This window comes from Lithobates pipiens, unplaced genomic scaffold (assembly GCF_037356315.1).
Source record: "Lithobates pipiens isolate NorthernLeopardFrog02 unplaced genomic scaffold, aLitPip1_a1.2 Scaffold_30, whole genome shotgun sequence".
NCBI lineage: Eukaryota > Metazoa > Chordata > Amphibia > Anura > Ranidae > Lithobates > Lithobates pipiens.
The window spans coordinates 118,279,016-118,293,860 of record NW_027507791.1 but is presented as its reverse complement, the minus strand read 5'-3'; the positions used below and the strand labels follow the sequence as shown (position 1 = coordinate 118,293,860).

Sequence of the window (14,845 nt, the reverse complement as noted above, 5' to 3'; positions counted from 1 at the left end):
AGGTTGCATTGCAGTGTATAGGACGTCGTATTTTTCGTCCCGTCGTACGTGCCGTTCACGTCATCGCGCACGGTTTCAGCAAACTGTTCGTCCGTCGTGTGTGGCCATGTCCGTCCATGCTAAGTTTGAGCGGACTGTTCGCTCAAACTGTTGGACGGACAAAGTTGGGCCAACAGTCCGCGCGTGTGTACGCGGCCTAAGTGTCACTATTTTAAAAGTCAGCAGCTGCAGTATTTGTAGCTGCTGGCTTTAAAAAAAAAAAAAAAAAAACGGCGGACTCCCGCTTTAAATTACAGATAAGGCAGACCTGTGTTAGTGCACTGCTAGGTACTGATAAATAATTTTACCACAGAACTAGACTTTCTGCATATGTATTTGCAGCGTGTGATGAAAATAACAGAAGGCCCAGTCTTGCACAGAACTGATGGCTCTCACAAATAGCTGTAAACACCGAAGTGTAAAAGCAAAGAAAGCAGTAGTAAAAGGATAAATGAGGACCTATTTAAAAAAAAAAAAAAACATTTTTGTCATTAATGTTCAAAAAAAATTACCTTGTTAGGTCAATTTTCTAAGAGAGAATGCAACATGCTTTCATGTGAATTTGAAAATAGTTTGAGAAACTTCTGAGATCAATTCGAGTTCAATAACAAATGCATGTGATATGCAGTTGACTTCTTTATGACCTGCATTTGATCTGCTTCTAAGCTGTATCAACCTGCTTTAAGCCAGCAGGCATGTCAGAATTGGCCTAGGTGACAAGTGGTTATATATGATTATATAGCGAAAAATCTTATAAAAAGGTAAATCGCGTAAAAGCTATATTTAAAAATATACAAAAAAGCTATATCTAAACAAGGTTATATAAAAACATACATTAATGTATTTTTTCAATAATACTCAAAAGGCTAATAAAAACAAGGCTGAGAATAAGAGAAATGCAATACAGATGATAAAATTAGCTTGTTTAAAAAAATGTGTAAAAAAAAAATAAAAATATTCCAGTGACCAACCTGCTGTAGTTAAATTGAGATGGATTCCAAATGGGGGTGTGACACCAGGATCTATACAGAAAAGCTCCAGTTTGATGCTAGTGCCAGGAATAAAATGGGGGGGGAGTGGCATAGGAGGGGGAGAAATGGAAGAGGAGTGAACTGGGAGTCTTGTCAAACTAATGTGAGGTTTGAATAGCCTGGGAGTGGTGGCAAGAAGGGGTAGGTGGTGATGGAGACTTACTGACGGGGCATGGACTGGTTATGGAGGGGGAGGGGGGTGGCGAGAATGAAGGGAACTGAGGGGATGAAGAAGCAGATGTGGGAGGTACCAGGCATTGTTGACAGCTTGGCTGGGGAACAAGCTGCCAAAAGAGCCAGTTGAATTTATGGAAGTGTGAGAGAGAGGGGAATTCAGAGGGGGGTGGTGGAAGATGGATGGGGAGAAGGTCCGTGGCATGGACTGGTTACAGAGTGAGAAAGGGGGGTGAGGTTGGTGAGAGTGGGATGAGCCTGCAAGGGGGGAAAGAACATCTGCAAAGGACATCGGGGAGTGCTGACAGCCGGATGGGGAGTGAACTGTCAATGAAACTGCTGGCTGTGTGGGAGTGTGAAAGGAGGGGAGAGCAGGAGGGAGAGGAGAGCTGGTGGGAAATGGATGGGGAGATGGTCTGATCAGTTGTGGTGGTGGCTAAAGAAGAGATCTGCGGTGCCGGATGGTGGATGGAAGAAAGGGACAATGGTTGGTGATGACTAGGGATGAGCCGAACACCCCCCAATTCGGTTTGAACCAGAACCTTTGAACGGACCGAAAATTCGTATGAACTTTAGAACCCTATTAAACTCTATGGGACTTGAACGTTCAAAATCAAAAGTGTTAATTTTGAAAGCTAATATGCAAGATATTGTCCTAAAAAGGGTTTGGGGACCTGCCTCCTGCACCAGGGGACATGGATCACTGCAAATATTATTTTTTTTTGCCATTTTTTCGGGAGCACTGATTTTAATGTTGATTAAAGTGAAAAAAAGTGAAATATTCCTTTAAATATCGTGCCTGGTGGGTGTCTATAGTATGCCTCTGAAGTGGCACGTGTTTCCCGTGTTTAGAACAGCCCCTGCACAAAATGACATTTAACAGAAAAAAAGTCATTTAAAACTGCATGCGGTTTTAATGTAATGTCTGGTTCCGGCAATATGGATGAAAATCATTGAAAAAAATGGCATGGGCAGCCCCCCTGCCCATTACCAACCCCTTTGGGTTTTGTACGAATAATAAGGGGAACCCCGTACCCAAATTAAAAAAAGGAAAGGCGTGGGACCCCCAGGCCCTATATACTCAAAACAGCAGTATACAGGTGGTGCAAACAAGATGGGGACTGTGTAGGTTTGTAGAATCTGTTTGCAATTTTGAACTAGTACATTTTTAAAGTGTAACTCCAGTCAAAAAATATATTTTTAAGCTTTTTGGAAAACATATCACCCCTGTATAATTTTTTTGATCGTCTTTTTTCATCTCACTTCCTGTTGTCTCCTTCCGTTTGCAAGTAGGAGATGTTTGTAAGTTGGATGTTTGAAAGTAGGGGCCTGCCCTATATGCAGAAATGTGGCCTTAAGGTGTTGGTGTTGTCACAAGTTAATACTGTAAGCCATCAAAGTGACTCTTGGTGGATGCTGGAGCGCCCTGCTGTGAACTATTATATCAAGAATTGTAATTACATGCCATTGTTGAACAGTGGTAGAAAAATTGGGCCTTTTGTGGTGGTGGTGGTGCTGGTGCTGGTGCCACAACACTGTAAGTCCTCACAGTTACTCTCGGTGGGCGTAGGGGCAGGCCCCGCTGTGATATATTATATCAAGAATTGCAATTACATGCACCTGTTAAACAGGTTCTGAAAAATTGGGCCTTAGGCACTGGTGCCACAACACTGCAACACCTCACAGAAACTCTAGTTGGAGAGCAGGAATGAGCCCTGCTGCAAAGCATTGTATCAAAAATTGCAATTACATGCCCCTGTTAAACAGGGGCTTAAAAATTGGGCCTTAGGCACTGGTGCTGGTGCCACGACACTGCAACCTTTCCCAGATATTCTAATTGGAGTGCAGGAATGAGCCCTGCTGCAAAGCATTGCATCCAAAATTGTAATTACACGCCCCTGTTAAACAGGGGCTGAAAAATTGGGCCTTAGCCACTGGTGGCAACACCCAGAAACAAAAATGTTCTTCCAAGCTATCAGCAGGATCATTGAGGAGGAAGAGGATAGTCAGTCAACATTGCAGGACAGTCACTCAGCATAAGCATAGATAGTCTTGAAGGGATGTGGCATTTAAAAAAAAAAAATATTCGGTTACATCAGCTTCAGGTGCTTGGTAGCTGGTGGTGATCCAAGACTGATTCATCTTTATGAAGGTCAGTCAATCAAGTCGGTGGTGGACAGGCACACACTGTGATCGGTTACAAAGCCTCCAGCAGCACTGAATGTGCATTCCAAAAGAATGCTGGATGCAGGACAGGCCAGTAGCTCAATTGCATACTGTGCAAGCTCTGGCCAGTGATTCATCCTCAAGACCCAGTAAGCCAGAGCATTTTCAGTGGGAAAGGTGCCCAAGTCTGACCTTGTCCCTAGGTATTCCTGCACCATGTAAATCAGACGCTGGTGATTGTTGCTGGAACCAATCATACCTTGAGGCTGCGGACTAAAAAATTGTCTGAACGCATCTGTCATACGGCCACCTTCTCCATCTCTCCTGTGACTGACCGAAGCCTCAGCAACACGTTCTCCAGGACCAGGAGTTTGTAACCACCCAGTCTCTGGGAATGCGTTGCACAGACCTTTCTGTAAGGCCTCCCAAAGATGTCTCATCCTCTGCTCCCTCTGCAGGGCAAGATAAGGTCCACAACCTTACCCTTATACCGTGGATCAAGGAGAGTTGCCAGCCAGTAATGATCCCTCTCCTTGATCCAAAGAATATGAGGATCCTTCAGCAGGCTTTGCAGGATCAGGGAGGCCATGCAGCGTAGGTTAGGTGAGGCATTCAGTCCAGAGTCCTCTGGGTCACTAAGGACGACATGATCCGCAGCCACCTCCTCCCAGCCATGATCAAGTCCACGGGTTTCTTGGGACTGTAAATCATCCCTAAAAGACTACTGCTGCTGAGTGCCAGGCTCCACCTCCATGCTGACACAATCATCCTCCTCCTCCTCGTCCTCTTCCTGTGTGATGTGTGGGACAGCAGGAACACTGTATGGATAAAGGGAGCCTTGAGAGGCAAGCAATGTCACTGCTCACCATTCTTGTGGCCTCCTCAAATTGTTACAGGACAGCGCATGCATCCCTGATCATACACCACTGGCGTGGTGAAAAAAAAACAAGCTCCCCTGAACCTGTCCTGGTGCCGTAGTCGCACAGGTACTCATTGATGGCCCTCTGCTGTGTGTGCAGCCACTGCAGCATGGCCAACGTTGAGTTCCACCTGGTGGGCATGTCACCCATAAGGCAGTTCTTGGGCAGGTTCAACTCCTTTTGGAGCTCAGCCAGCCAAGCACTGACATTATATGATCAGCGGAAATGCACACAGACTTTCCTGGCCTGCCTCAGGACATCCTGTAAGCCTGGGTACCTGTCCAAGAACCGCTGCACCACCAGGTTAAGGACGTGAGCCACACAGGGCACATGGGTTAGTTGTCCCTGTCGGAGGGCGGAGAGGAGGTTGGTGCCATTGTCGCAAACCACCATTCCTGGCTTAAGCTGGCTTGGCGTCAACCACCTCTCAGCCTTCCCCTGCAGAGTTGACAAAATATCTGCCCCAGTATGGCTCCTGTCCCCCAAACACACCAGCGCAATCACGGCATGGCATCTTTTTGCCTGCATACTTGTGTAGCCCCTTGAATGCCTACGGAGCAAAGCTTGTTCCGAGGACAAAACACAGGAAGAGGCCATGGAGGAAGAGGAAGAGGGGGTGGAGGAGAGAGGCGTGTCAGAACCAGTAGTAGCATTTTGGAGGCGTGGTAGCGGAACAACCTCCAACACTACTGCACCTTGTCCTGCATCCTTCCCAGCTGCCAGAAGTGACCCAATGCGCTGTGAAAGATAGGTAACGTCCCTGTCCATGCATGCTGGACCATGAGTCAGCGGTAATATGCACATTACCGCTGACCACCCTGTCCAGCGAGGCATGGGCATTGCCTTCCACATGCCGGTAGAGAGCCGGAATCGCCTTCCGTGGGAAAAAGTGTTTGGGAACCTGCCACTGAGGAACCGCTCATTGCACAAACTCACGGAAGGGGGCCGAGTCTACCAACTGAAAAGGCAGCAGTTGAAGTGCTAGCAATTTAGCCAAGCTAGCATTCAACCGCTGGGCATGTGGATGGCTGGGAGTGAATTTCTTTTGATGGTCCAGCAGCTGGAGCAGGGAAATTTGCCTGGTACAATAAGACGTGGGTGTACTGCTAGCAGAGCGCCCGCAAGTACTTGGCTGTGACACACCTAATTCTACACCTTCATTCCATGAGTTTGACTTGAATACTGAGCTTATCCCTATTGATGACAGATGGCGGGGAAACGATTGGCAATGGGGATGATAGATTGGTGGGTTGGTATGGCATCTTGGTCAGCTTGGAAGGCGGGGATTGATGTGAGGATGGGAACAAAGGATGGGCTAGCGGTGCTGGTGAGAGGAAGAGAAGAGAACAGGAAAGGGAGAGGAAAGAGAGGATTGAATGGAGAAGGTGGTGTGGGGGAGATTTAGAGGGGGATGCTACTGACTGGTAGGATCTGCGTTCACTGTGTTTGCAGCAGCAGCATAGAGAGTGGCAGTTTGCACCATTGAGGTTTAAATCTGACAGGTGGGTGTGGTTTGGATTAACAGATATGAAGGAGGCTGGCTGGGTTCCAGGGAGTGTATGGAATGGAACCATGTGTGGGAGAAGAGTGTTTACCTTGACGGAGGAGATCTGAGCTCACATAGTAACAAGAAAGTAAATATTTTAAATGTGTATTCACATGGATTGAAAAAAGTCTGTGGGCAGACCTCCCTGGGTGTCCATACATATGTGTGAACATACATGCTCACCAATTCTATACATTCACGTGCATGTATACACATTCCTGCATGTTCCATGCAGTGAAAAACAATGAGATATTGGATGAGGAAAAAAAAGACCTATTGGATGAGGAGAAAAAAAAAGAAAAGGTGGATGGTGGATGGACCTGTAAGCGATGGAAGGGTTCATCAAACTATGCATTTGTTTTTAGTAAGATTCTATCAACTTGTTGAGTTTATGTGGAGTAAGGGTGTTGAGCTGGTAAATCCAGTACAGTTCTCTTTAGCATAGTCTGGTGTACCGGTTGTAGTAAATAGATTCTGGGACCTGTTCTATAATAGAAGCTCTTATTAGGTCTGGGTTTTTGTCATGATGTGTGGAGAAGTGGAGGGAGACATTGTGTTCCGGGACTGCATTCTTGATGTTGAATCTATGTTTGTTAAATCTCTGGCAAAATATCAATTGTTTTTTTTCAACGTATTGCAAGTTGCATGGGCAAGTTAGCAAATAAATAATAAACTTAGAGGAGCGGTCTAGGTGAGAGGTGATGGGCCAGGTTTTAGAACAGCTGGTTGACTGGAAGGTTTTGTTCCCATTAGTGAGTATGGTGCAGGAGAGGCATCTGGAGTTGTTACATCTGTAGCATCCTGCATCCTCTGAGGAGGACTTGTGGTGCTGTTGGATGGAGGTAGTCAGCTGGGGGCTAAGTGGTTTTTGATGGTTGTGGCTCTCTTGAAGATGAGTTTGGATTGGGGAGGGGGCAGGATGGTTTGTAGGAGTGGATCTGATTGTAGAATTTGCCAATCTTTAGAAATTATGTCGCTGATGAGGGTGTGGTTGGAGTTGTACTCAGTAATAAAATTACACTGCATGGGAAGATTTGTTGGACCATTATAGATGGAAGGTTTTATGCAATCTTCATGTGAGGTATTTAGAGCTCTTTTGAACACCCCCTCGATTAGTTGGTCAGGGTATCCTTTGGCCCTAAACCTGGATCTGAAGATCTGTGATTAGGCAAAGAAATATTTATTTGTTGTGCAATTTCATTTAAGTGTTTTGGATTAACCGAAGGGTATGTTATTGAGCCATGGATTGTGGTGGCAACTCTTAAAATCTTGATAGCTTTTGCTGTCTACTTTCTTGAAGAAGTTGGTGGTAGTAATGGTGCTGTCTGTGTTTCCATTGATGGTAATGTCTAGGTAGTGTATGGTGGTTGAATGTGTGTGATGGATAAAATTGAGACCCCAGTCGTTATGGTTCAAATGGTTGATGACTCCTGGTACCTGCTCTGGATCACCCCACCCGATTAGGATTAGATCATCTATATAACGTTTGTAAAAGTGGATGTGTTCTTGTTTAAATTGGCCCATATATAGATTTGCATAGCTTGGGGCAAACCTGGTTCCCATGGCTGTTCCTTTGGTTTGTAAATAGAAGTTGTCTCGATGGATAAAGTAGTTATGGGTAAGGATTAAATTGATGGCTTCTAGAAGGAAAGTAGCTTGCTGTCCAGGCATGAGTGGATCAGAAAATAAATATTGTTTGGTGGCAAAGATTCCACTGGAGTGGGGGATATAGAATTATAGCAAGGCTATAGCCAAAGTGAGCCAGTGGAGGTTTGTGGACCAGGTGTATTCCTGCATATTAAGTAAGAGGTCTGTTGTGTCCCTGAGATATGACAGTAATCTTGTCACAAATTTTTGGAGGTGGTGGTTAATGAACTGGGAGAGATTAGATGTGAGGGAGTTGATGCCAGATATAATTGGTCTGCCTGGGGGGATTGTCTTGGGACTTGTGGATCTTTGGAAGGTGGTAAAAGAAGGGCATATTTGGATTTTGCATGGTGAGAAACTCTATTTTTTTGTCAGAAACTCTTTTGTCTTTTCTGAGTCTTTTCTGAGGGTTATAAAATATTCCTTGTCTCACAGAATTCTTTTGGCTTCTGCAATATAGTTTTCCCAATTTTGGATTATTATTCCTCTGCCTGTCTGCATTTTTTATGACAATCTCACTATTCTCCGTTAAGCTCTTTAGTGCTTTGTACTTGGATTTATTGAGGTTGTTGGTGATTTGCCTGCTGTTGGTGGGTAGGTTGTTGAAGTCGGACGTTACCAGAGATTGGAAGGTGGAAATTGAGTTTCCTTTATATTGTACAGGGTAGGCTTTTGATTTCATTCTGAATTTTGTGATTATGCATCTGGAGAGAATGTTGTCTGTGGGTGGGGGCTGTCAAAAACGATTGGAGTTTTGCTACGTTCAATAAACAACTACCAAATCGCCTCTCGACTTGCATTTGTTTGTTTTACTAAATTCTTGTTGCTATTATGCCCATCTTTTAGAATTTTCCTTTTCTTCAATCACTAGCACCCACAGATGATCTGTCATCTCACCATTCACTCCCTCCTCATCAGTGGAACCCACTTGCAGTAAGCTCCATCTGCTGGCACGTCACTGCCTTTTGCTGCTCACTTCTGTCTTCTACCCCTGTGGTCATAATGCAATCTTCTTTATTTTCAAAATCTGAAAAGCAGAGTGCTTGTGCATGACGTCCCGATGCAGCAAGTAATTGATCAAGTGATCAAATACTGTAATTGAAGAGAGTGGGAAGAAAAGGGACAATTAGCAGCAGTTGCAGACAGCTAGCTGCTCGTTAAGCCACTTTACTACCTCTTGCATGTTCCTTGGCCATATATTATGGGCACTTTGAGATACCTGTAGCAGGTGTGTCAGACCATCACTTTGTCCTGCAGAGACTGTTCACCCCTATAACCATGTGCAGTACCACTGCTCTCATGTTAAAGTGTTTGTTACCCTAAGAAAAAGTATAGATCCTGTTCCTTTAAAGCATGTTATACAGCATAGTGCTTGTACTGTGTAATTTGGCCCTCTCTATCATCTGAAATACCTGGCTGATCCTGCCTGTTTATGCCCTCTCCCTGTAAACTGACCACGGTTTATCATGGCTGCTGAACCCTGACACCATGGACAGTTTACGTACCTCTGTCATCCGCTGCTATCTGCAGCTCTCCGGTGTTTTGCTCTGTCCTACTCCCCCCTCCCCTCCCGTCTACCAGCTGGTCCTCTCCCCACTGCTACAAAATTATGCTATGTTTATACCATCCATATTGTTAGATAAGAAACATGTGTCCTAGTGTCTGTGCTTTATAAAAAGGTTGATTTCTACATGATTTCATAGCGCCTCCCAGTGCTCATGTGACTCTTTGGCTCTCTCCTCCCCGGGTGAAATCAGCATAGTATCTTGGCCCCATCTGCTGAAGCTGTCAGATGGGGAGAGGAGAGAGCCTAGGAGTCACATGAGAGTCTGGAGGCATTATGAGATCAGCTAGAAATTGGCTTTTTTTTATTTTTTATTTTTTCAATTATTTTATTTATTCAAACATAGGACATACTCGAGAGCATACATAGAAGAAAAACAAAAAACTCTGACAGATTTAAACATACTTAAAGCACAATTCTATATTGTAAAACTATAAATTAAATCTGCCACTAAAATAACTCTCCGTTAACCAAGTAGTCCATATGCTACTTCCCTTGTAGTCCCGGGCCTGTCCCAGTCAATTTTATAACCTTATATGTTAACAAATCAAACAAAAAAAAAAAACAAGACCATGCAAAAACCAAATAACGCAAACAAAAAAAAAAGGGGGGTGGGGAAAGAGAGTCAGTCCGTGGAGATAAATATATAATATGTTTACCATGCAAAGAAAAAATCTAGGTAAATTCCCTAAACGTCTTCCTTAACTATTCAAATTATCCTCAAGATTACTTCCCTCCTCCGAGTCCAAAAAGCTGTTCCAAGCAACCAGGTCTCAGAGTATCTCTCTTGTTGATGTCGTGTAGAGAGAACTAGATCTTCTAGTTTGCTAATATCTTTCACTTTGCCCAACCACATTCCTATCGTCGGTGGTGACGTTGATTTACATGTCAAAGGAACGCATGCCTTGGCAGCTTCTAAAAGATGTCGTATAACAGATTTTTCATATGTCTTTTCTGGTATATGGGATGCATGAAGAAGGAAGAAGGCCGGATCATCTGGAATCCTAAATCCTTTGAAGGATACGTCTAATCTCTATCCAAAAGTTCCTTAATTTGGGGCATTCCCAAAAAATATGCAGCATGGTACCCCTGTCTCCTTGACATCTCCAGCAGAGGTCTAAAGAGTCTGGGAAGAACTTCTTCAGTCTTTCTTGAATTCTATACCACCGAGTAAAAATGTTTAAATTAGTCTCTTGAGTTTTCACGCAAATAGACGATTCATGTGTAAATCTAAGAATATATCTTAATTGTGTTGTACTGAAATTTCCCCCCAGCTCTCTTTCCCACTCACGGACACAGTTCAAGGAGTCAGTTTCCCTTGATGTAATTAATAACTCATAATTGGCTGATAGTATATGTGATTTGGCTCCTATCTCAGAGCAAAGCTTCTCAAACCTATTGGGAGGCTTAACAAACTGTCCTGGTGACGAGAGGGTATCCAGAAAATGAGTAATCTGGAGAGCACTCCAGAATCTCAATCTGAACCTTCCTCCTTGTTCCATCAATTCCGAAATAGTCAGACATGTCCCCCCTTTTATGTAACTTGACACTTGTATAGCATCTGTATTCAGTAGGTGTTTGAAAGCTTTATCCTCAATACATGGAAGAAATAGGGGGTTTCCTAATACTGGGTACAAAGGGGAGGTTTCATGTATTATGATAAAAGTGGGGAACAGAGTTGCACATATTTTAATAGTATTCCCTATCAAGGGATGTTGAGTAAGATTACGGAGTTGGACTTCCACTGTCACCGAAGAGGTCAAAGAACTTTGTTCTTGCCAAAGATCTGTTACTTTGTTCATCCAGGACTGCATACATTCTGATTGCCCTCTCTCTGAGGCCTGCAGGATACACCTTGACTAAACATATCTTGGAGCATGTTCTAGAGCTAAATGTGTTTGTGCAGATCTCAGTGCATTTTGAGGTTACTGCTGGTAATGCACTCTTTTTGCTCCCCACCATGATCTTCTTGTGTTACCGGATTCTCTGTTTTCCACGGTGCTGGTCTTTTCCATGGTGCTGGTCCTGGGTGTAAAGCAGACAGATGGTTGTCATTATTGCATTCTTTGCATCAAAATGTTTTCACACAGTCTTTAGCAAGATGTTGAGTTGAACCACAGCCTCTGAAACAAATGCGCTTGTCCTTAAGATAAGATTTGCGCTCCTCTATTGTCTTGCTTCTGAAACTGCGACATTTTCTCAGTGGATGAGGCTTGTTATGTAGTGGACACTGCTTATCTGGATCCTCAATTTGCATTCCTGAGCTTTTATCCTGGTTGGCATCAAACTCAGCTGGCACTTCTGTCTTCCGTACAGACACTGTTGCTTTGCGTTCTTTATTGTGCACTAAAGGTTGTTTCTCTGTCTTTACAGAACTGGAGCCTCCCATGTTCAAAAAGGCGAAGCTTGAGTCATTGAGTATTTTAGATTGATTCACAATGAATTTGGTGAGGAAGGAGAAAGGTGAAAATGCCACCTGATGATCTTCCTTGTATTTTGATGCTTGCGTGATCCATCTTTCTGGTAATCTGTAAGGAAGCTTCTCGATTACCGGTTTGACTCCACGTGCTGTATCCAAATATGAGAGGCCTGGCAGGTATCCACCAGCCTTTGCCGCCTCCAGCTCTAAAAGTATGTCACCAAGCTCTCTCAGCTTCTGGTTGTCTTTGTTTGTTATTTTTGGATAATTTTCAATTTTCTTCAGAAGTGCATCTTCAATTACTTCAGGTGACCCATAGTAGTCTTCCAGTCTCTGCCATAACATTGTAAGCCCTGCTGTAGCATCATGAACATGTACTGACCTGATTCTTTTGGCTTGCTCAGAGGAGTCTGGTCCGAGCCATTTGGAGAGTAAGTCAAGCTTTTCCCTGTCTTTCATATTTAAGTCTTGGGTGCTGCTTAGAAAAGCTGACTTCCAGGCCCAATAGTTTTCTGGACGGTCATCAAACTTCAGGAGACCAGAGCTCACCATTTCATGGCGTATCAAGTGTTTTGTCACATCTGTGGCTCCTGCTGCCTCAGGTGGGTATTTTATGGGAACAAACACAGGGCATGTCTGTGACTGTTAAGACGGTTGGGATGCTTGGTTAAATCCACTATAGTCATGTGGTTGTTCTCGTTTACTGCAAGTTTTTCCGCTATAGGCCAGATTTATATTTTCCCGAGGAGGTATTGTGTCACCATTCGTTTGATTTCCTGAAGGACCAACAGATTGGTCTCTGAGTATGTAACTACTTGGCTTGTTATAGTAAAGTTCTGGTTCAGTCTTGTAGCATTGAGTGATATCAAATTTGTCTGCTGCTGGCGGGACCTTTGACGATTCCAATGCATCATTAGACTGTTGATCTGTGCATATGGTCGCATGCAATTGCATATACTCACTGGTGCGTTGGATTGCACTGAGTGGTGTCATTTGGATATCTATCACAGAGTGCTCTCTATACTGTTCAGCAGCTCTCATGAGCACCTCGGCTTCAGCTAAGGCTGCTGAAGCAGTTTTTTCTTGCTTAATAATATGTAAAGATGCTTTCACCTCTGCTTTTCTTCTATGTGCTTCAGCTTTACTTTTTGCTTTCATCATATGATGTTCTTCATCTATGCAGCCCTGTTCTCTTATCATTTCAGCTTCACGTATTGCATAGGAAGCCAGTGCATGTGCAGCTTCTGCTTTTGCATGGGCCTTGGCAGCTGCAGCATTGGTGGACGATAGGTTAGAGCAGCTTGAATGTCTAGAGCTAGTGCGCTTGGACCTGGCAGATTCAGCACTAGCTGATGTCTGATCCGACTGACTAGAGACTCTGGAGCTTGTGCAGTGTGACCTGTTGGTTGACATATTGTGTATGCTGATTGATGACTGATACAGTATCCTTGTCAGTGTGCTGCATGATGAAACAGATTACTTCTCTGTAGTGTCTGTGGCTGTAGAGGTTAGCTGATGATGAGCAGAATGAATCCACTCTTCTTTAAACTAGGCCCGCTGTGTTAAAAGTCTTTTTACTGTTCTGCCATCACAATGTTTTCAAGGTACAAGGCTTGGCAGACAGCTAACAGCTTCCCAATAAAGACTCTGGAGGAAGGGCTAATAGTTGTAATCTTTACTGAGAATATGTTTTTTGTAAAACTGCAAAACACAAATTATAAAAATATGCATTAGCATTTAACATTACATCACAAATGCAAATAGTAACAGGCATGCTACAATACTGTTAAGGCACTATCTAGCAGAAATGTGGCTTAGCTGAGTGAACTTCCTGACAATAACATCCCACCAAACACACATATAAAATGTAGTTGCATTAGTAGAACATATACTAACTAAATGAAAACTAATGACTGCTTACTTACAGACTTATGCTTCCAAGGCCAGTATTAAGAAATAGTGGAGGTCTTTAGAATGCTTCCTTCACTGAAGAAAGATCATCTAATATGACTGCTGGGCAGGAAGTGGGCGGAATATACTACAGTTCATGTTAGTAATGGATGCCAGTTTAAAGCAACAGTACGATCAGTAAATATATAACTTATACTGATCAGAACACTGGGGCCACCTTGTAAAGGTATAGTATGTTTGTGTAACTTAGGCAGATGATGGAAGACCAGGACCACTGGGTTGTCTACAGAAAAATATCCCACCATCCCAGAGGACAAAACTCCCAAATCCCTTCCTAAACCCAGGAGATGAGACAGTTGTGTTCTCTCTATTTTCTTTCCCAATGTGACCAAATGCTGTTCAACTAGTGTCTGGAACATTTCTACCACTGCTCTACACTTCTGTACTGGATAAAAATATTTATTCCCACTTTGAATGTTATCATCTTGAATACCGTAAGCACCCCCTGCTGTGCTGATTAAGACTCCAGATTCTTAAGAGCAGATCGCATCACCAGATCCTGGAAATTGAATGTATCTGGGGACATAATGAGTGATGTATCGCTTTGGTGAATTAAAGGCAGGTCAGCAATGGGCTCAAGCTCAGACTTGAAATGCTTTCTTAACACCACATTACAGACAAATCAGTTAATGTCAAGTATAGTTTTAAAAACATTAAAATGCATTTTGAGAGAGAAAGAAAGGAGTTTAGAGAGAAGAGACATTTCTGAATTGGAAAGCTGAAAATCTGATAAATTGACCACCTTAGAGATACTATTATTGTCTAAAACAGTTGTCACCTGCATTATAGTTTCCTGTTTCTTGCTTGTTGAGGATAATTTTGTCTTTTGTTATCCCCGTTGTCCTCATCTCATTTTCCTTTCTTTTTCTTTACTTTGTCCTTTAAAACCGCTGGGCAGTTTTTTAAAGAATTATTACCATCCATGTCTTTGGAAAAGACTGACAACGTGGAACTCCTAGAGGTGACAGATGATGCTCCATCCATAGTATCAGAAATCTGAAAAGAGAAAGAGTTTGATTGTTTCGAAGAGCTGAAGTTCACATGTCTTTTTCATTTACGTTTGTATCACCTGTTACCTTTCAAATTTGATTGTGGTCTATCCAAACAAGATCGCGTATAAACCAAACTATCTTGATAATCCTTGACATCCCTGAAATATTTAAGCCGTTTTCCGTTCATTAAGTCCTGTTCAAATTTATTAAGAGAATTTGCAAGGTCTATATCAAGTTTAACATATGCTTCCATGGCTTCATGTTCCTTCAGAGACTCCCAAATGGAGTCAATCTCCTCATTGATAGAAACCAGCATTCTCTCTTCCTGTGCAATAATTAACCCCATCAAATCTAGGAAACGCTTAGATAGAATGCC

The 14,845-nt window shown here is 43.2% G+C and overlaps 1 protein-coding gene across 1 annotated transcript; it reads right to left on the bottom strand.

The window, feature by feature from the left end:
- Positions 1-9,342: 9,342 nt before the first annotated feature.
- On the bottom strand, positions 9,343-13,503 carry LOC143943186 (uncharacterized). Its single transcript, XM_077464788.1, has 2 exons — positions 13,432-13,503; positions 9,343-13,207 (listed from the first exon to the last, which is right to left on the bottom strand). Exon 2 carries the CDS (start codon positions 12,056-12,058, stop codon positions 11,159-11,161), a length of 900 nt encoding a protein of 299 aa, XP_077320914.1. The 5' UTR covers positions 12,059-13,207; positions 13,432-13,503; the 3' UTR covers positions 9,343-11,158.
- Positions 13,504-14,845: the final 1,342 nt, after the last annotated feature.